This window comes from Strigops habroptila, chromosome 3, assembly GCF_004027225.2.
Source record: "Strigops habroptila isolate Jane chromosome 3, bStrHab1.2.pri, whole genome shotgun sequence".
In the NCBI taxonomy this organism is placed as follows: domain Eukaryota; kingdom Metazoa; phylum Chordata; class Aves; order Psittaciformes; family Psittacidae; genus Strigops; species Strigops habroptila.
The window spans coordinates 13,726,938-13,749,412 of NC_044279.2; the positions used below are offsets into that span (position 1 = coordinate 13,726,938).

The 22,475-nt window shown below is 35.9% G+C and overlaps 1 protein-coding gene across 2 annotated transcripts in view; it reads right to left on the bottom strand.

Annotated features, from left to right (window-relative positions):
• ORC5 (origin recognition complex subunit 5) overlaps nucleotides 1-22,475 on the bottom strand; it is a 72,573-nt gene that overhangs the window by 27,910 nt on the left and 22,188 nt on the right. For both annotated transcript variants that reach the window (XM_030480314.1, XM_030480315.1), the window contains exons 11-13: nucleotides 21,772-21,884; nucleotides 18,327-18,374; nucleotides 11,964-12,074 (exon numbers count right to left, since the gene is read on the bottom strand). In XM_030480314.1, the coding sequence (XP_030336174.1) occupies nucleotides 11,964-12,074; nucleotides 18,327-18,374; nucleotides 21,772-21,884 (272 nt within the window). The remainder of the gene's footprint in view (nucleotides 1-11,963; nucleotides 12,075-18,326; nucleotides 18,375-21,771; nucleotides 21,885-22,475) is intronic.

A 22,475-nucleotide genomic window follows, 5' to 3' on the forward strand; every position in this document is an offset into this window, starting at 1 on the left:
AATTACTGAGAAAACACTTTTTGGTCAGTATGAAGAATAACTACCGAGAAAACATGTTTTAGTCCTTCAGGGCAGAATAGCTTTAGATAAATGCATTGTAAATCTGAGGCTGTCTTGACTCCATGTCTAGTTGATGGAGCAAAATCGGTAGCATCAGGACATGCTACACTGTAACCTAATTTAGATTTTTAAACTTTTCATAAACATGCTCATGTCTACAGGGTGCATGGGATGACATTCTCTGCATTTCTATTTCCCTCCATTAACCAGCAAAGCACACCAAGTGACTAGCTCAGATATACTTTTACTGCACAGACACTTACACACAGCCAGAATCAATCTCATCCAAAATAATCACATTATTTTTTCTGTCATCCACCTTCCTTCACCACATGTGACAAATTAAATCATAAGGTGGTAAGGACAGAGACCTTGTGCAGCTCCTAACGCACCTTCAGATACTCAGCACTGTCTTTTCTAAAAACATATTTTTCTGAATCAAGCTTTTCCAAGTCTGAGCTGCTGTAAGATTTGTTTCAGCTTATTCTGACACTCTTCATATTTTAAATAAGCAATATTTCCAACGTTTACTAAGAATATAAACTTTGCATAAGTGAGATTTACTCATACCCTGCTATCAATTTTCCACACTGCTCCCTCCCCCCATTATTTTCCAGTTTTCATTTCCATAGATGGAGAAGAGAGATTAAGTCAATTCTTAACTATTCCTCATGTATCAAGAGGCATTCTTTTGTCAACCAGCTTCGTATTTTGAAATCCTCTCTTTCAAATTAACTGTAATGCAGCTGCTTCTTTTGTCCAAGATACTGTGGCAAGCCCCACTATCCCTATCAGATGAACGCAGAAGGCAGCAGAGGGTCTTTGGGGGAGGAGGGATGCCAAGTAGAAAGTCAGTAGCTAGAACTGACTGCAGCTGGCAGGGCAGAAACAGTACAAGCATTCACCAAAGTGATCCAACATATCCCTTAATGTACCATTTTGCTACCTTGTCCTCTAACATTGTACATGTACACAGCCTTGACACTTCCCAGACTCATAAAAAACTGGAAGAGGTCCCTGGTACGGATACAATGCTACAGATTTATTTCACATGTGATACAGCAGAATCATCTGTATTGAAGTGACAGGTGGGGTGTAACTACCTAAAGAGAATATAACCTAGATAGCAAGATGTAAGAGCACATTAAACAGGGAGCGGACAGGGACCATATCGGAACAAGTCCAAGAAGCATATCACTAAAGAGAACATAAAATTATAGCCAACTCTTCAACCAGTCTTCATGCTATTACTGAAGTTGCAATTACATTCATTACTGTATGTGCAGGGAAGAAAAACACATACTTAATAAGTGAAGGCTTGCAAAATTAAGATCTTGACAAGATACCTGTGTCCTTACAACTCTGCTGAAGTAAGGAGCAAGTAAAGCTATTTAAGCTGAAAGACAATGTCAACAAAAAGTAAAGCAGGTAAAATTGGCCTTGAGTAGTCTTAAACCTGTAACTAGACATTAGTTCTAGCCACTAGGGAAGTGAAGAAATGGGGACGCTGGATGTAACTATTTGACTACAAGGGCTAGTTCTAGGTTTGAAATTGTACATCACTGAACCAGTACTCAATAAAGAGATGGGTCATTCCCCAAACAGGTTGTGATCCAAATTTTCAGAGAAACCAGCCAAGTTATTTTTAAGAGACAGATAAAATTTATGAAGAGTGTTAATAATGTCAGCTGGCGGCCCAACAGGTTCTTTCTAGTCTTACATCTTCCTAGCCATGTCATCTTAAATTAAGAGACTTGCAAGAGAACTAATGAACTCTACCTTAATTCTCCAATTTGCCTTATCTTAGTATTGTGTCCTCACTTATTTCTATGAATAGCTGGTGATACTGGAATAGATTATGTGCATTCACTAAACAGTTAAAGCAAAAATGATTAAAAAACTTACCATACACAGGCCAGTTTTAGATATATGTGTTATCAAGAGAGGTTCTGCAGTATTTGCTTAATTAATCTTTGCTGTCTTAACAGATGAACCAGATGTACTATTATGTTCTTTGTTCTTCCCTAAAGAGGGGATGAGCCGATTATTTATCTCCAAACAATAGGAGTTCATGTACCACAGTGAAGAATTTTTTTTAATCTGGGAGGCAATCACTAACAAGCTTCAGCTGCAACTGCTTGATGTAAACACAGTGTGAATTTGTTCCTGGAGTATTAAACGATGCTCCTTCCACTAACTGCCTGAAACCAATTTCTAAATAATTATGTAAAGAAAGGGATGGAAAGGACAGAGTTTGGAAGGAGGGAGGAAACTCTGTTTCATCTTCCTTGTATTCATATTTACTTCCTTTATACACTAACACATCTTCATAGATAAGTCAAAATTTTAAGCTTCAAATACTGTTTACAAATAATGCACCAAGACAACAGAAGTTAAAGAAACTGTTGGTTGATGCAACACATTCCCTACATTATATAGCATGCAATCTAAGACATGTGTAGGGCACAAAGGAATATATAACATTATGATCATAGGAACACCAGAATTGCTCGTGAAAGTTACTAACACATTCACGGAGTATATAAAAGTCTTCATCACTTCTGTAGCAAACTTGCATACCTGTCTCAAAAATCGTATTTTTTATTTGATTGTATCTGAAAAGTACAAATTTGGTGTAAATCAGTATTAGAAAGCCTTAACATATGGCTACTTACTGGTTTATATGAGCCTGCAAATTCTTAGGGAGATGCTAATGAAATAAAAAACTAGATGAAATAGCAAGAAAGTTTTTAAATTAGTTGTTTTTTCTAGATAAAAGACAGAACAAATTTAGGAATTCTCTTTATCTTCCTGATAAACTCAATTTCATCTGAAGCCCTTGCTCCCCCCCTCCCTCTCAATAACCTTTCCTTTGTCATAATCAAAATTTCTTCAATAAAACTGGTTTTCTATAATTCACAACAATCTTTTTTCTTAAATGCTTTAAGTTTCTAAGACATACATTAAGTGCCAAGCTGGGCACTACTACCGGAAGCTCTTTGCAGAAATAAGGTCAGTATTCTACTTTAAATTACTGAAAAGAAAGAATTCAAATAGAATAGAATTTGATTAAGAAAGCCTCCCAAGAGATTCTAAAGCTGTATTAACCATATACCCCCCCAAAAATGAAAACAAGATCAAACTAGGTCAAACAACATAACATAGCTCAAACATAACTAGTTTTTCCTAAAAGATGTTCTTTCTTCTTCAACTAGAACTAGAAGGAATCAAGTATATTAGTTTCTTCACAGTTTTAATTAGAAAGTACTACTTGAACTAAGAATACTTTTATTTTTATTCACAGCCATGCTGAGACTTAAAAAAACCCATACAGTCAGCTATTTGGTTAAAAGTAAGTAATGTTTTCTCCTTTCCTTTTGCTTAACAGCAGGCTCTCTCAAGCTGCCATAGTCAGTGCTAAAGTGCTAACTATGTCACCATGCTGTGCATCACATTAAGTTCCTATTTCAGCTCATGAATTTCTGCCAGATTAGTCCAGTGACCAGTAACAGAAAATGAGAAAATAAGAGTTATTTATTACCTCTTATCACCATCTTCCCAAACCTACTGAAAATCAAGAGTACTGATCAATAGATTACTGCACTTTCTAATCAATAGACGGATCCAGCAAAATTAAGCGTGTCTGATGCATAATTCACCTATAAAAGAATTAAGCATTAGGATCAAATACAACAGTAATAATATAAAGTTATAAAAAAATGCAGCTACAAGTTTCTAACTAACTGCCAAGAAAGCTGCTCTAACAATTCAAAACCATCTTTTAGGTATGGGGCAACCATGAATACACAGGACCGAAAGGTGCATTATAACCCCATTTGGACAATAAACTTGCAGGGGATATGCAAATAATACATGAATGTTGCATATGACATTATATAAGACTAAAAAAATACTCTGTGGTGGCAAGATGTGTCTATGCATCTTGGGAATAAATAAATAAGGGAAGCTTGTTTAGACCAGTAATCAGAATGAGGTAACTCCAGAGTCTAAGGTTTATATTCAATCATTCCTATCATTGGGAGGCTATGAAGCAAAAGTCTTCTGATGGACTGGATAGAGAGGTATATCACAAATCTTAGTAGTTTTCATGAAAAAAAAAGAAAAAAAAAAAGGCAACTAGTAAAGCCTTTTCCTTCTAGTTCCATATTTTAATAAAAATAAATGCTCCCCCCCCAAGAAATTATAGTATGACCACTCTGGGGATGACAACTCCTGTGGCCAGACTGGATTAAGCTGTGTAATTCTATGTACTTTCCTCTGAAGCAAGAGGAGGACAGTGAAATGCAAACAATCATTTGCAGATTAAATCAACAGGGTAGAAGCAGAGGCTGATGACATTCTCTCTTGTAATTTAAGTCTAGAACTCAAGAAATTATAAAGATAGGGAAATCTCAGAATCACAGAATGGTTGAGGCTGGAAGGGACCATTTGAGATCATCTAGTCCAACCTCCCTGCTCAAACAGGGTCATCTAGAGCATGTTACTCAGGATTGTGTCCAGACAGTTCCTGAGTATCTCCAGAGGAAGAGACTCCACAGCCTCTCTCCTCATTCCAACACTCAGTCACCTACACAGTAAAGAAGTTCAACCTTATGTTCAGGTGGAACTTCCTGTGTTTTAGTTTATGCCCACTGCCTCTTGTCCTACCACCTGGCATCACCGAGAAGAGTCTGGTTCCATTCTCTTGACATTCTCCCTTCAATACTTACATACACTGATCAGATCCCCCCTAGACAGAGCCTTCTCTTGCCTAGGCTGAGGAGGTCCCACTCCCTCAGCTTTTCCTTATATGAGATATGCTCATATACATGAGAGCATATTTGTTCATATCACAGAAACAGAATTTAAGAAAACATTACATACACAATCAACTCCAAGAGACACTAACTTTAACAATTATCTCACTTCTGAATGTTTGCTACTTAATACTCAGTAATTCAACATTTCAATAACGTCTAAAATAATTGTTCAAACATATTGACAGTTTTGTATGACTATTCAAATCTCTACCTAATCTTGAGGTACTGCTGCTCAGTTCTGCCTAATGGGTGTATACAGCAAAGTAAGACACTCTCCAAATTCAGATGCGTGATATACAGTAATTAAGTCTTGAATCACTTACAATGTGATTTATGAGATTAAAAACTTCTTTTACACATTCAATCAGAAAACAAGGAATCTCACCACAATATAAACTTCAATCGTGAAGTTTTGCATAGTAAGCTCATATGAGAAGAGGACAGAAATATATTCTACCAAAGAGTCATCCCACACACTTACGTAGTTAACGTTTGCTATGAACTTATTTCAGATAAAATTTTAGGACTGACTCTACCTGGTTATCCAGAAGAAAGACAAACACAACACTTTGGAACTTTCACAGCAAAAGGGAAGCAAACAAAAGTGGTTTCAGAGAAGAAAAACCAGAATCAGCAGGAACTTTCATTTTTCCAGTATTTTGCTTGTTTTCAAAAAGACTAATGACCCCCCCCCCAAAAAAAATCTACTTATGACATAACCAGTAAAAGAGCATGTTTTGTATTTTTCACACACTCTAAATTAAAAATGGCTCCCACTCATCTTCATTCTGCCTCTCAGGGAATTGCACAGTACAACACACATTTTCAACCAGACCTTTTTCCCTGGAAACTCTCCATTGAAAAGAGAGCAGGTAGGTGAGTATTCTAGTCATCTTAAACACTCTAGTCAAGCCAGATGGAAAATGCTCCTATGAGCAGTCCCCACAAGAGCAAGGAAAGCTGGAAAACAATAAGGAACAGCAGATCTGGCAAAAAATGAGTAATTCTCATTCTGCCAAGAGTTGTCAAGTGCAGAATGGAAAACTTAGTATTTTCAAACATTAACACAAACTGAGCTTGTAGAAGCAACTACAGTGTTTTTCATTCGGAAAAAAACCCCCTGTTGACAGTATTCCTCTTTATCAAAGTTTCTACATCAAGAGGATCTAACGTAAAGCATTAACTACAATTAATGACTTAATGTAGAGTTAGTAGACTATTAATGTAGAGTTAGTACTACAATTGTGGTGTGGGTATCTGGTGTCCAGAAAGGCTATGCAACAATAAAAGCAAACCCTTCATCAAATAAGTAAATAACAAAACCAGACATCTTTCCAATCTCGCAATCAGAATTTTACCATATTTGGCAATTTACAAAAAAGGGTGGCTTAAGTACCAAGTTCTCATCTGAAAAAAACCCAAGATATAAAGCATGTTTCTAACACAACAGGGACAAAGAAATCTTGCAAGCAAATTGCCACATACTGTTCCAGTTTACATATATAATACTAGTTTTTTCTTCATCTATCCATGTTAGGCAGACAAGAAAGCAGGACAAAAAGAAAGCCTCTCAGATTTTCACGCTCCATGAAAAGGCATTTCTTTTTTCTTTCCTCTTTAATTGAAGGAAATTACATTCCTCTGGCTCCCTCCAGCTGGAGGCATGCTATGTACATCAGCGGTTTTGTGTATTTCTAATAGACCCACTGTACATCAACATCGGCACTTACTACTCTAAATCTCCTATCTGCAGACTTACTCTAACTTCAGACAAAAAGCTCTTGCTCTGTGGCCAACAATTTGCCATGCTGTTCATTGCTTTGCCAGGCTGAAAAATTTTAATTTCATTAACCTTCACTCTAAATTCTTACACATTTATAATTACATTAGTTTCAGGAATTTGTGGTACTCTTCGGGAAATTCAGATACCTTTCTTCGATCCAGTATCAAACAAATAAGAAATCTCTAATAAATGAAATTTAGACTGAGGTGTAAGATACCCAATATGTCACCTTATACACTCAGAGATAAATAGCCTTTGTAGAAATCTGTTTCCAAGTGCACTATAGTAAGAAGTAAATTCTAACTATACAACTACCTGAAAACATTCATGGAACCTAATGAATAATGGTAAAACCAAACCTGATGCTGAATGTAAATAGAAACCAAACTTTTTTAAGGTGATCTGACAGCCTAATGCACTAGAGTGAAAACGTAAACAGAACCGAAGTTACTGATCAGTTAGTTACCTATTTGGTAATTTTCAGCTATTAGTATATTCTGAGAAGTTATCACACCTCTCTGCACAGATGTCTTTCCCAATATTCAGGGATGCATTAACAGGAATAAAATCTGCAGAAGTATGCAAGGCAAAGAGTTTAATTCAATTTTTACATAATATAGATAACATTACAGCTCAAAACTACAAGTAGATCTAGTCAATTATCTTTATGAAAAGCGTATTTCACAAGAAAGCTGAAGCAAGACAAAATGTCTAGAAAATGAAAAATGGTTCAGATTACTGAAGTGATGTGAAGAAGCAATTGAAAAATCATTTTGGTAGAGAAAAAAGTATTGGTTAATTTTGGCTTGTACACCATAATGTAAACTATAAATATGACAACAAAAATACCTACTTGCTTAATGGTTGTGATGTTAATTTAACTGCCCTTGTAGCCTTCAATGTAAAATGAGCTGATTTAAATAAAATCAGTGCTGATAATTCTGGCACAATGTTTTATGCATAAATTCACTCGTGTCCTATACTAAGGCACATTATTATGAAGAGAATAATGTTGTATTTCTGTCTAAAATGTGGGAAACATAAAATGAAATACTCTTCTTCTACAAACCAGAACCGAGTAGACTCTCAGAATCTTTGCAAAATGCACTTGTGGTAGGCACTATAAAGTTTCTTTGTATCTCTCTGTTCTGTAATAATTGCACTTGGACACAATGCACATTTCATATTCTGCACAGTGGGTCCACGTAGACACATAAATCATACTCCTGGTTGTTCCCTAAGCCTGAAAAAGCATCGACTGCTGTACCTAGGTAAGGAAACCCTATGATTTATCTGCTGTTGTAGGATGCATACTGCATACTCCAATGTTGCAGTGTTTTTAGCATGGTATGAAAGTACGTCTGAAGTTTTCCACCGTTAAAAATGTATTATCTTTTAAAATAACTTCAGCCACATGCTCAACCTAGCCATACATCCAACCAAAACATCAACTGTGTGAGTTCTGTCCCAGGCACACAACGTAACTGCCCAGTGATGGTGGCAATATCATCTTCAATCCGTTAAATTATTAAATTATAAGTCCATCTGAAGAAAAGCATTTAAAGATCTTGTCCTCTGAAACGGTTGCAGAAATCAACAGTGCTTTAAGCTCCATTATCTCTTGCTTTAAATACCAAGCAAATAATTTCAAACAACCAAATTCAGTGACATGTTACACTATCACACAATGTACTAAAAACCAGTATCATGACAAATTAGAACTACTAAGAAAACCAATGAATATTCTGGAGGAAAAGGAGTACTGAAAACCTATCAAGTGAATATAGACCTATATTCACATATGTACTTACATCAGTAGTCTAAAATAGTAATAAAAATCTTACTTTCTCTCAATCAATCCTCCCTAGGTGTGTGAAAAGTTTATAGAAAAAAAGCATAAAACCAAGAGAAACTTCAGCTTTTACGGGGGTAACTGAAACAATTTTCATTTGCAGAAGTGGAAACTTGCATGTTTGGGTTTTTTCCCTGGTGCTACTCCCCGGTACTGGTTAGTGAAAAAAAACAAAATGAATAAGCCCCATTCTTTCTCATGTAACCCAATTACAGCAAGAAGTTACAGCAGGAAAAACTTAGTCTCTTATCAACTGCAAAGACCACAATCCTGAAAGGAACACATTAACTTTGTGTTTGAAAAAAGTATGAGAACATTTTAAGGACTAATTAACATCAAAAGGCGAAAGTTAGATTAAGATTCAAATTTTAGGTTGAAATTCTATTCAGTAAAAATGAAAGATTTTCAATAAACCCTAGCATTAAACAGAAAATTGAAATTTTGCTGCTTATTAGCATAAAAGTTTCATTTTTGAAAAGCTAATAACCAAAATTTTCATGTGAATAGAAATTATGCACAAGAAACAAGAAGCAGTAAGAAATATCAGCAACATGACAGAACTTGAAGCAGCTGCTAGTCCTTCTTGAATCTTGACTGACATTGTTGATCAACTTTAAAGCTAAGGCATGCTATTTTCTGACAGCACATGGGGAGAATTAATAAGTATTTAGTTCATGTACAGCCTTTCAGTTTACAAATTAAAAAGCACATAAAAATTAATTCTGAATCAGTTAATAAACCCAATATTTGATTTAAAACATTTTATGTTTTATCTGTACAACTCAAGAATGATTTCCATGCTGTACACACAAACAAGAAAATAAAAGCTTGTGGTATCTAACAGTAAAATGTATCGATACAGCTCCTAAATATTTATTTGAAAAATATATTTACAGAATAACTGATGGTAAAAATCAGTGGAATATAAGTTGGTTTAAACTATGAAATTTAATATTATGCCTAGATAGAACTACTTCCAAAATATATTTTAAATTCTGCTGCATTTTATGTTAGTTACATTAGGCTTTTAATGTAAAAATTGCTTTCATAATTAAAAATATTACAAATTTGTTTATAAATCTTGGTTTTGTAAAAACAAATTTAATTTCTACTTCTTTGCCCTAACCTGGTTAAGGCTTAATACAATCTTTTTCTTTTTTACAGCTTAATCTTTACATATTCAGAAAAAAAAAGAATTCCAGCTATTCTTTGATACCACTGCCATCTAGTGTACACTCTAAATGAGAATGAAGCAGTTATTTGAATTTTTTCATTCTGCAATTTAGTCTAAGAGGGAATTACACTATAGCGTATACTATACAGCATAAACTATGTCTTCAGTACTTCTTAACTGCGCATTGGAATAATGACATCTGTTCTCTCATCTGGATGCATGTAAAATATGCAGACATACTAATTTTGGAAATACACTGTAAAACTGTTACATAATACATTCGTGTCTTTTCATATCATTTTATGAGATGAATGGGGCGGGGAGACAGTTAAAACAAGTATTATCTATGTCGTGGATCACCAAAAGATTCAGCTCAGAAGTGAAACCAATCTGAATGTTACTTGGACTGTATCTTATTTTTTTCTCAATAACAGTGTTATACGACTCCATTTCTTACTGAACTAAACCCAGATGAATCATTGTTGATAATCTAACACCATTAAATAACATAACTGCCTTTTGCCTCAGTATTCCGAGTTTCAGCTTCAACACTTTCTGTCTTAAATCAAAATGCATTACCTAGAGCAAAACACAAAACCAGCATCCTGTAAGGCTGACCAATATCTTGACTGACAGATTTGATTGACAGACTTCACAGTACAGTAAATTAAAGAATCAACAAAACATTCATAAAAAAAGCAGTTAGGCTACATCTGACACTAGCCAGAAAAAAAGTTAATAGATATAGCTGGCCAAATTCATGCATTTTTATGAACACCAAGGTCCTTGTGTTCTTTGCCCCTCAAAGTTGCTGCAAGTAGCTACAAGGCTGCAGCAATCACTCAAAGTCTAGTCAGAAACTGCCTGCTTCAACAACCTTTGTTGTCCTTTCATATGACATTTGCCCATAGGAAACTTCACGAAGCTTTGAAATACTAACAGAGTTAGGGTTCCTTCTGAAAGCACACTGAATTCCTGAGGTGCCATGAAATCACAGAAGAAAGGCAAGAAACAAGTACAGGATGCATAAATGTGTCTAAACTTCATTTTTTCAGCCTCTTCCTGAACACCTCTGAAACTAATCCATCGACATCTCAAGGGGGGCAGACTCTAACCTGAAAAACCACTTATTTAGTTACAAAAAAGTAAATGCTTGTACTAGATTTTTGTTGTCTAATAATGTCTCATGCCTCAGATCATATAATAACCTTTAACTAAAGGAGCTTCAGAGAAAACATTATGTGAAGGATTAAGTGGCCTACTGCATCTGTAAAGCACTTGGGTCCTCCCCACTATTAATGAAGATATTCACCTACCACTGGTTAAATAAAGCACTACAATTCCCTAGCTTCTCTGCTGGCTGATTTTACAATATGTGTATTTATGGCTGGTTAGTCTACAAATTTGGAAGATTAATTTTGCCAAATATTTGTGTGAACACAGAACAGCGATGATTAAAGCAGCAGCAAAACTATTTAGGTATCTTGAGCATACGTTTCCTAGAACTTTACAGGAATGCAGACATCAGATGCAAATAATCTTTTGTTAAATTTGAGACCTAGCAAGGAAAAGTAGAAAATATTTCTATAAGCAAAAGTTATGTACAACTGTAAAGCAGGAAAGAAATCGAGATCTTCTAAGGTGGACATGAAAAATCTAAGAATCAAATTGACAACAGAAAACTATCTTTACTTATACAGAATCGGTATTTACACTTGACAAACCCAGAGCTCTAGAGAAAACTCTAGATTTACTCAATTCCATTCAACTCTACAGTTATGCTGCCATCTAGTGAAACGGGACACTAACTCTCTTCTGCAAGAGCTGGTCCAAATGAAAACATTATCCCTGAAATACATGCATGACAACAAACACCTTTCACCTGAAAATGCCTTATTCCTCCCTCTGCTCCTTCTTAACCACTATTTTTCTGTAACATGTGTTACAGAAAGGTAACTAATTTTGGCAATTGGACAGTGAACATTTACACACGTAATTGAAACACAAACAGGCTAACAGACTTCTGTGAAAAGCCACAAAACTAATCAACACAGATCACAGCCCAGGATCAGGAAAAGTTAACTATTAGGTTTCTTCTTGAATTCATAGCTAGTATTATGGATAAATATTATTCTGAGCTTTCACCTTAAATTACTGCTGTGGTTGTTTTCTCATTACATCTAATTAGAATGATGACTTCCAAAAACCAATGTAAAACCCTTTCAAAAATTCCAAGCAGTAAAAAAGAAAGAAAGAAAGTAAGTACACACTCACCTGGGAAAATATATTTGCAGTTGGAGCAACTCTGTTGTCCACAATACTATATAATATTGCTAACAATCTGTCCAGGGGAAATGGCTTTGGCCCAAGGAGGTGATTGCTGGTCTACAACAGAAACAAGATATTTTCAGTCCAATAGATCTTTCCTGGAGCATCACAAGATGTTGTTCTCACATCTTTTTGGTCTCTGGGGAGGCACTGTAATTCACAGAAGTCTTTCACACAGCCTACTTACATGAATACACACTTATCGATCGAGATAAAGATATAGAGCTCTATTTAACATGGCAAGAGTTCAAACTACACAATAAATAGGAACATTTTTGAGCTGTAACAGGGGATCTGATGCCAAATTTCCTGTCACTAGATTTATAGATTTACTTGTCCTATTAAATTATCTTGTCCAATCTAAGGATTAAGGAGGAAAGACTACATTTTATGGCATTCCCAAGATGCACATAGTTTTCTTCTGTTTACCAACAGTAAAACCAGTTAGGCCTCTTAGCAGCACACTGAATTTCTAGCTAGTGAAAAAATGTAAAGGTTTAGATTCATTCTATTGTCTATAGTCAGTCTATAATCCACAATCACCCACAAAGATCTGTGCAGAACAAGTTTTTACAGATCTATATAACCATCAAACAACTTTTAAGTATATTTTTGCTTGTTTTGCTTACTGAAGATAAATATTTTACTAGCATTTGCATTTTGAAAAAGCAAAAAAGAGAAGATTCTGCTAAAGTATCAATGTACCCACTTTCTTCGAATCATTTTAGCCAAAGCCTTTTCTCTTCCTCTCAGAAAGGTGCAAAGTCATAACAAGAGTTCCTCATCTTCAATAACATATTAAATTACTCTAATAAACAGCCTTCTGTCTAGAACATCAGTATAATAACTTGGCAATGGGCACCAACTGTAATACAGGAAATTATCTTTAAATATAGGAAGAAAATTTTTTAGCCCTCAGCGCAGTTAAACACTACAAATTACTGCCCAAGGCAGGCTGTGGAGTCTCCATCTTTGAACATGATCAAAACCCAACCAGGCATGGCCCTGAGCAACCTGCATTAGGTGTCCCTGCTTGAGCAGCAGGGTTGGACTGCACTAGAGGTCCTTGCTCGCCTCAGCTCTTCCGTGACTTTCACTTTCTAAACCCAATTTAAATAAATAAATAAATTGATCAACCACCTCTGCAGGAATATAAAGCATTAACCGCTCATTTTTTCCCAACAAAATTGCTGAGGGGGTTTTTTTATATTTTTTGCTGATTTTAACTTTTTAGTTTTCATTTTCTCTTTTACTTCCTTTATACCACAATGAAAATGCTACCATTTTGATAACCAAAACCAAAGAAAACATTTTTGGTCAGAAATTTAAAAGTGAGAACACTTCAACTTACTGTTCTACACAGGAAATACCTTTGTTACTATATTTCTAGTTTCTTATAATACACTCAATCGTAGGACAATTCTGGCTGGAAGGGTCCTTAAGGAGGTCTCTAGTCAAACCCCTCCTGCTCAGAGCAGGAGGTCAGGCAAGGTTGCTCAGGACTCTACCAGTCCAGTCTTGGAAATCTCCATGGACAGCCACTGTGCCACCTCTCTGGGAAACCAGTGTTACTGCCTGGATGTCTTTGTAAGGAAAAGTTTTACTTACATCCAGTAAACACATCTTGTTTCAGCTTACACTCACTGCTGCTCACTCTCTCACCATCCACCATCGTATCATATAGTCCTGGTAAACTCCTTGCTTGTACAAGACAGGCTGCTTTTAGTCCTCCCTTCTCCAGCTTGAACAACTGCACTTCCCTCGGGCTCTCCTTGCAGGGCAAGTGCTCCAGCCTCTGACTGCTTTGACAGTTCTCTGCTGAACTTGTTCTGGTTTATTAATGTGTGTCTTACACTGGAGGGGGGCAAAAGTGGACAGAGCATTCAAGTTGCAGCCCAAAGAGTGCTGAGTGTGAGGGCCCAGAGTGCATCTGCCTCCCACAAGTGTAGCTGGCTAAAATAAAGAGTTCAGCTAGCTGAGCCCAAGGTCAGCTCCTTTGCTGCAAGAGATGCTGTATAAAGAACTGCCTGCCAGCTACAGACAAACATGTTAACAGAACACAGCCTATTTACTCAGCTTCACATTTACAGAGCTACTTTGTCCCTTATCCTTCTTTTGCAGCATACACATCATCTTCACATTTTAGCTGACACTGATGGATACGTTAGGCATTACAAGTTGTATGCAGTAACATTGAATTTGATTGAATTCACAGAAATAGGAGTTCCTGATTTTTCAATGTTAAATATTCTTAAGATAAACAATTTTACAATCGGGAGAAGTGCAGTTCACAAGGCAGAAGTGGGTAGTGTTACAACTCAGGCAACATGGTTAGGACTAAGGAGTTTTATTTATGACCCAGACTGTCAAAAACTCTGACAAGGGAAATACTTGTACCCTTTTAAGTTTTCATTCTCCCTACTTTGACATCCAGTTTCCTTTTTTTTTGTAGTATACAAAAAAATTCTTACTACCAGAGAAGCCAAGATTTAAGAGGAATTTTCAAAGAAAGTTCGTTTCAAAATGCTTCTGGGAAAGAACCACCAGCACCTCTGTGGCATTAGTCATCAGTAAAACACAACCACTCATTTCTTCAGCAGAACAAAAGTTATTTCCAATACATGTTTTAGCTTTTCGAATCCAGGAGGTGTCCCCAAAGTTACCTCTTGGCTAACAAAGAAAGTGTGAAAAATAATGGAAATGTAGTCAAAACTTTAGCACATCACCCTCAGTCAGAATGCAGGTATGGTGTATGTTGTGAACTATAGAATTCCCTGCTCTTCTGCCTCTAAACACGTCAGCTCTGTGAATATTCTTTATTATCAACACAAAAAGTCAACATCCAGTAATTGAAATGTGTGCACTCCAAGTAGCTAGCAAGCACAATCAGCATGCATTCAGTAATCCCTGAAACTGTGTTTAGTGTACGGTTGCTCTTAGTATTATCAGCTTGCTGGTTAAACAGAATATAGTTTTGAACTTTCAAAATATTTGAGAGAAATGCTTTCTTCTGGAAAAGCCAGAAGAATTCACTCTAAGAGTGTGTAACTTCTAGAAGAAGCACTTTCATTTTATTTCTTTGACAGAAATAAATTTCTGGAAGAATACAAATGGTTTGGTAATTCCTCCAAACAGCACATAGTAAAGAATAAGATTTCTACAAATCTTCTGCAAAGAACTAAGGCAGAAAGCATTTCCAAACCTCCCTGGCTGCTATACAAATGAAGCATCTTCAGTTGTAAGCTAGGAATTCTGACAGAAAACAAATTCTAGAATGAAGCTGAAGCAGATATTCTAAACAAACTCTTCTCTGACAAAAAACACACCAGCACATTTGATCTCCTGACAGACTGACATCTGAAAAAGCATGCTCCTGCACAAGTAGTTTCACCAGAAAGATTACTTGTCACTAAACTGGGAAAACATTGTTCCACGGCAACCATGCCAAGAAACCCAACAAATGCTGCTGTTGTCAGCAGCAAAGCAACTAATATAATGATAAAGTCAATTTTTTCCCCTCATTCACAAGTTTACTTTTTCTAATTAAAAAAAAAAAATCCCATGGCCTCTGGACTGAACAGAGTTAAGAATCAAGAAACAGATTTTTAGCCTGGCTGTACCTAAACTTTTAGGGAACAATTTATTTCATCTAATGTTAGTTTCCTGCCAAGTAGGTGTGTACAGCCAAACTAGTTTCCTGGCTACCATTACAGCCAGTAGAAATCTAATCAATGCGGTTTATGGTGCAATTCATCTGAATGAACACAGAGCCTACTTGAGTACGAGACTAATCACACTCTACACTCCAATGACTGCATTGACTTGCTCTGCGCTGTCTATAAAAAGACACCAGCTTAGATGCAGGCACCCACTTGGAGACAGGTGAGTCTGATCTGTAAATCAGTCTTAAAACAAGCTTCTCTGAGGGAAGGTATTGACACAAGCTGTCACACCAACTGAAGCAAATGAGACTTTATTTATAACACTACATGTGTAAACGTTTATCCCTGTATTTCAGTTTCCCTCACTACAGAATCACAGTACCTAAATATACAAGTTTACATCTGGGCAATTGTATCTCTGTGCAAATATTTATAAAGATTACAGTATAGCAAAGGAACGTAGATCTGAAAGATCCTCTTAGGACCTGCAGTCTACCATGCCTCAAAAACTTTCAAAACCAGACTGTGCTCTGACCTACAAGCAGTTTCAGTTTCTGGCATCAATACTTAATAGCAGAAGGGTCCTCACCTGTAAACTATAAAGTGACACATAAGCAGGGAACCAGTGCTCTGTAACTAGAAGCAAAGGTGCTCGCAAAATGCCACAATGTTCCCATCCTATTCATTAATCCCTAGGACACGCTCCTGCTTCTTTCATGCAGTCAGAGGTTAATGTAATACTGTCAACTCTAGAGATATTTTCTGCTAACTATAGTTGATCTACTAGAATTACGAAGTTCTAGTTCTCTTCACAGTAAGACTAATATTGAATGCAACAAAGAGGTGCAAGAATCAGATCGTTTGCAGTCTTCGAAGTCTTTCCTGATTATGCAAGTTACTTGTTACAGTTGGACAACCAACTGTATGAGACACGGTTAGACATGTACGCAAACATGTCTAACCATGCTTTCAGAACATCAGTTCAATGCTTAGGTTATAGGGTAAATGTAAAGTCTACAAAATTGGAATTAATCTAAAGTAAAAAAGTAACTAAAATCTTACTCATCTTTTTAACCATTAATTTTGCTTACATTATATTTGTTTGCATTTGAGTTACCCTCATTTACTAAATTCTTTCCTTAGTACTTCCTGTTCTGTTTTTGTACTTAGCAGCATTTAGTTTGCTTTAGGAACAATAATAAAATGAAAACCAATTTATTGTTAATGCAGGCACTTCTGAACACTAAGTAGCGAAATCAGATACAAGTCCATTTAACATAACCAATGACACAGGAGAACAAGCTCTACAGTATAGTTAAGGTGATCATGACCTTGGTATTTCTGCATTAAATCTCTCTTTTCCCATTTATTTTACGTCCCTAGCTGTTCCCATGTCCCTAGTTGTTCCTATATCATCTTCCAAGATGGAAATCTATTGCCAAGAAGGAATAAAACAGAACACTTTTTCCGCACAGGATGCAAGGAAAGAAGAACATTTTAGTTTAATTATTCCTTCTCCTGAAAATTATTTATCTACTAATTAAGACACGGAGGTATTTCAAAAATACAGTGTTCCTGAAAATAATTAAATGCTCTGGAAGTTCTCAGGAGTTCATGTGCCAGGGACAAAACACACATGATGTCTGTGTATACAGGATACATGAATTTAGAGACTTCGGAATTCTTACATTTACGTAAGTATCTACCTAGTGGTGCAACACATTGCACAGTTGAAATAAAACTATGCTCACTTACACTTTCGCATGCAAAAACTGTGCCTGTACAGAAATTAGAAAACTTGGAAAGAAGTTTTTGGATAGCCAAGGACTCTGTCCTCCTGCAGAGGCAGCAGAAAATTAGGGAAAAGACTATAGGCAGATTCAGAAGCAAAGAATTATTAGGCTAAGTATCATTATTATAATTTTTCTCATATTATTTACACTGCCTTTAGCATGGAGGAGGATATAATGATTGTTTCAGCAGGGATTTAGTGCTGTCTGCACTGCTCTTACTCTACAGATTTGTTTAAAATTAAGTCAACAAGTTACAAATGTTAAAATTTATCTCTTTACATCACAGTTATAGGTATTTGCTTCTCCTAGCATATCAAGCCTCTGACAGTAAAAACTGGTATAGCTCCACTGAAATCAATGACATTTAGCTATTTATAACCATGGAAAGGTTAGTTAATAATCTGATGGAATCCTAAACAACAGATGAGAGTGCGAAGTTTCCAAGCCTCAACACATAAACTTTAGCTCTTATACCTCACTGTATTACTGTGAATTAGTGATTTGACTTTCAAAACTACTAACCACCTATTACTCTTAACATCTTTCAGAGAACCTCTGATATCTGGCTCTTCCATGTATGATGTCCTTTAACTAGCTTTATTAAGCGCATTTTGTTATACAAAAAAAAATGACTTTAGGAGATGACTTTATCCTACAGTTAAATTTCAATGCAATAAAAATGTGTGTATCATACAGAAATTTGCATCACAAAAGTCAATGCACCAATAACTGTTATTTATGCAACTCTGTCTTTTCTACAATAAACAATGAGGCAAAACAAAATACAAAACCAGTAGTAGAACAGGAAGAAAATATTTCTTGCCAAGCTCATCTTAGAAAGATAAAATACATACCTTTTCATGTTTCTTCATAAAGTTGGTCTTCCTAATTTTCCCATGATGCTGTAAACAACAGACAAAAGCAAACATATATGCAAATTATTTTATGCTCCCTCTACAGCAAAAATAGAAACAAAACAGTCAACAATAAATATATATATGCTATGTATGGTAGCACACTAGTCTGGGTCTGCTTCTTTCACCTCCAGTAATTGTGCCTGATGTTACCAGCAATCCTTCTTACTAGAAGCCCTAAAATTATGCTCGCTTTACTTCTTGCAAAGCCAAAAAACAACACACTAGTATTACTTGGTGATATGCATAAGGTGTTTTCTTCTGATCTAATCAGGGACTGATGAGAAGAGGCAGTAAAAATTTGGTTTTAATTCAATTTCATGGCACCATCCTCCTCCTATGTTCAATGACCTAACAAAAAAGACAGAGGTTTCATTTCTTTCTCTTTCCAGAGACGTTTAAATGATGGCCACTTCATTTTCAAACACACATGCATGCAAACCATCTGAATTTTCACCTTTTATCTGCTCCATTTTAGAATTTGGATGGTATGCAAGCTGGCAGAATGACAAAAAGGAATTAAATCAATAAAATATAAACATAGTTCAAGGTGCAGGAGCTAAACGACAAACAGAAAGAAGGAGGGAGCATCATTTTAAAAGGCCCAGCTTTAAAGCAACCTTAAGAAAGGAAGGACTGTGTGAAGAAAAAGTGTCTTGGATCTCAACTAAAAATGTGAGAGCAAGACAAGGACAGAAATATAGTAAATGACATAAGAAGGTTACAAATCAATGAGCAAAAAAAGAGAGACACATGAAGGATGACATATAAATGATATAAAATTAGTGGAGCAGTACAATTATAATATTCTTTAAACATCGTTAAATGCTATTTCTCAAAGTATACCTTACAAGCATGCTCAATGAATCAGGGAAAAAAATATCTCAAAGGAAGGAATTCTTTTTCATTAAAATGTTTAAAATCTTGTACTTTTGTGGACCTCAGTACTCAGCCATTGCAAGATGATCTCAGTAACTGTGGCTTTTCTTGACTGACATCTGAAAAGCTTAATATTAGACAGGGCTTTAAGTTTCCTTTACATAATTTGCCAGACTAAAAAAAAATAAAAAATTAGTTCATTCAATTAATACCTATCATATTAGAAATGAGATAGGTATCAGAGACAGCAAAGTAATCTTTTTATCATGCCTTTGAAAAGAAGACTAGGTGATAACAGAGACTTTTTGGAGGGGGAAGTGATCAAGCCTGAGGTTACACAGTGATGGATCACAACTGCATTCATACATTTTAAAGGTTATGCTGGAATCTCCATATGGCATATTTAAGTTTCAAAGTGTTTCAAAGCAAGTGAGCAGGCGCCCTATTTCTGTGTAAGCACAAAGAAACATTAAATTCAGAGCTACTTTTAGGTTAGTTTTTAATCCTGTTTTCTATTAAAATGATAAAATTAAGACTTCATATAGTTTGCTATTTTTTTGTTTGTTTTAAAGATTACCTTTCAAAACCAGCTTTGTATTTTTCTCAATCTACTGCAAAGCTCTTGAATTTTCACATAACTAATAGCAGCAATGCCAATTATGACTTCATTGCTTTATCAGGCTGTTAGCATTCCAGGCTGCCACAAACTGTAACTTTACCTTTAGCTGTAGTATAGCCTAGCACCCACACCAGTAGTGCAGATTAGCAGCTAAATGGCCATTTTTTGTTTGCATCTAGCAGTCTTTAGTTAAATCACTCCAAAAGATACTTTTCTGTAACCTACTCTGAATCTCATCATAAACCTGATAAAACCATTTTCTATTTTTACAGTCCACATGACTCAAAACCTTGAACCCACCAAAAGTGTTGGTTTTGTTGGGCTTTGAGATGCAGCTATTTCTGAAATTCACCTTAGCACCTGACTAAGTGCTAACTGCTATCAGATGATACATGAAGCAAGAACAGTAACTTCTGTTTATAGAAGTCTCGGGGAAAAATACTACTTAATATCATTGATTGAAGCAGGGACCATGAAGATATTTTGAAAACTTAAGCAGCTCATGCTTATTGCACACAAGTTTGGCAGGGTTCATGCGCAAGAACAGAATCTAACTTCAGAGATACTAAAAAAGGAGAAAGGAAAAAAAATTAAAGTGAGAAGGTTGTTCAGTGAACACAAACAAGAAAGATGAGGCACTTTTTCATAACATGCTTCATTGACTTGACTCTTGTGAGCTTTCCTATTTGAGTTCCAAGACTGATACGAAAATACCTGGGCAAAATCACTTCTTCAGCAAATAAATCTCTTACAAAGAAATTGCTTTGGCCAAGGGAAAAGAACAAAGGTTGCCCATAAAGAAAACTTGTAAATCTGCCCTTATCACAAGTAATCCTCTATTCTTCTCAGCTTTCAACATAAGATCATACTAGAAACATGAAACCCATATTTAAACTAAAAACATACTAGGATATCATTACTAGAACTGCAGTAACTTCTCAAACCATATGTCTATTTTTTCTTCAAGAGGGAACAATCCCATTTTTACACATTTGTCTTGTTCCCATTTTCTTCACATTTTCACACCGATCTATCATGAATATCATACATTTATACATACATGCATACATTAATACATACTGTAATAATGTAGAAAACCTTGAAGTTAGTAAAATGCATAGAAAGCAAAACTGCCCAATCACTTCTCTGATATCTGTCTTCCTGCCCACATTTTCTCAAATTAAGACCTCAAATAAGCCTGAGGAGCATGAAGATTCTGGGTAAGAAAGAGACAGGCTACAAACTATGGCACCACAGCACTTGTTCGTAGCATGACCACAACATGGCCCAAAGAAGAAAAAAAATTCAACTTGTACATGTCAAGAACTTACAGAAAATGGAGTTTAGACCACGATTTGGTAATAACGATTAATACATTCATCCTAAAACATGCATTACTATCATTTCAACACAACACGTGCCAGGTAATGGAACCACATCTTCTGCAAAAGCAACTGTTTCTATTTTTCTGTTTCAGAAATTAAAATCATATAAAGAAGTCAACAATGCACTATGTCATTTTACCTCACTAAACACTAATGCAGTTGTGGTTTGTATCTTACTGCTGTGGCTCATACCTCAGGACACTGCAGGCACTCCTCTAAAATCTTTACAAACTGTTGCTATACCAACTTACAAAAGCAAAGCAGATATTTGCACTGTAACTGTTACATATGTTTTGACATGAAGAAGAAGATTGGTTTATTAGACATTAATAATGACTACATGATCATTACCAATCACAATATGTGATCTACAGAAAAGCTTCTGATCACAACAAATGAACCACACATAGAAACAGAGCTCAAAATGAACTGAGGAGTTTTAAAATAGGAAATTCAGTATGAAGGAATCCATTAAGCAACACTAAGAAAAAAATCTCATTACCTTAAGAAAGAACCTCTTATCTGTCCTAACAGGATTGTAGGAGGCAAGGTAAGCAGCTATTAGAAGAAATTTGGAGTAATAAGGAAGTTCCACATGTGTATGTGCAGAAAGTCCTATAAAATAAACAAACATTTTATCAGTCACCAAAACACTCTGGACATCCACAAACTTCAAATTCAACTTGTTTGCATTCTTCATTTCCTTCTGTCCTGCTCTACTGCTGTAACTAAATGAGCATGGCTGCTTTCTCAATCCCATTATCAAAGACAAAAAAATCAGTGAAGGGCCAAGGAATGGCACGAAGCTACTCTCTACAACTACCTGAAAGGAGGATGGAGTGAGAAGGTGGCTGGTCTCTTCTCCCAAGTAACAAGCGATAGGACAAAAGGAAACGGCTTCAAGTTGTGCCAGGGGAGGTTTAGATTGGATATTAGGAATAATTTCTTCACCAAAAGAGTAGTCAGGCATTGCAACAGGCTGCCCAGGGAAGTGGTGGAGTCACCATCTCTGGAAGTGTTCAAAAGCCATGCAGATGAGGCCCATAGTGACATGGTTTAGTGCTGGCCTTGGCAGTGCTGGAGTAACAGTTGAACTTGATAACCTTAAAGGTCTCTTCCAAATATAGGAAACAGTCTGATGATTGAAAATATCTTAAGACAGTATTAAAATAAGTGTCTATTTTACCTAGTATCTAAAGAAGAAAT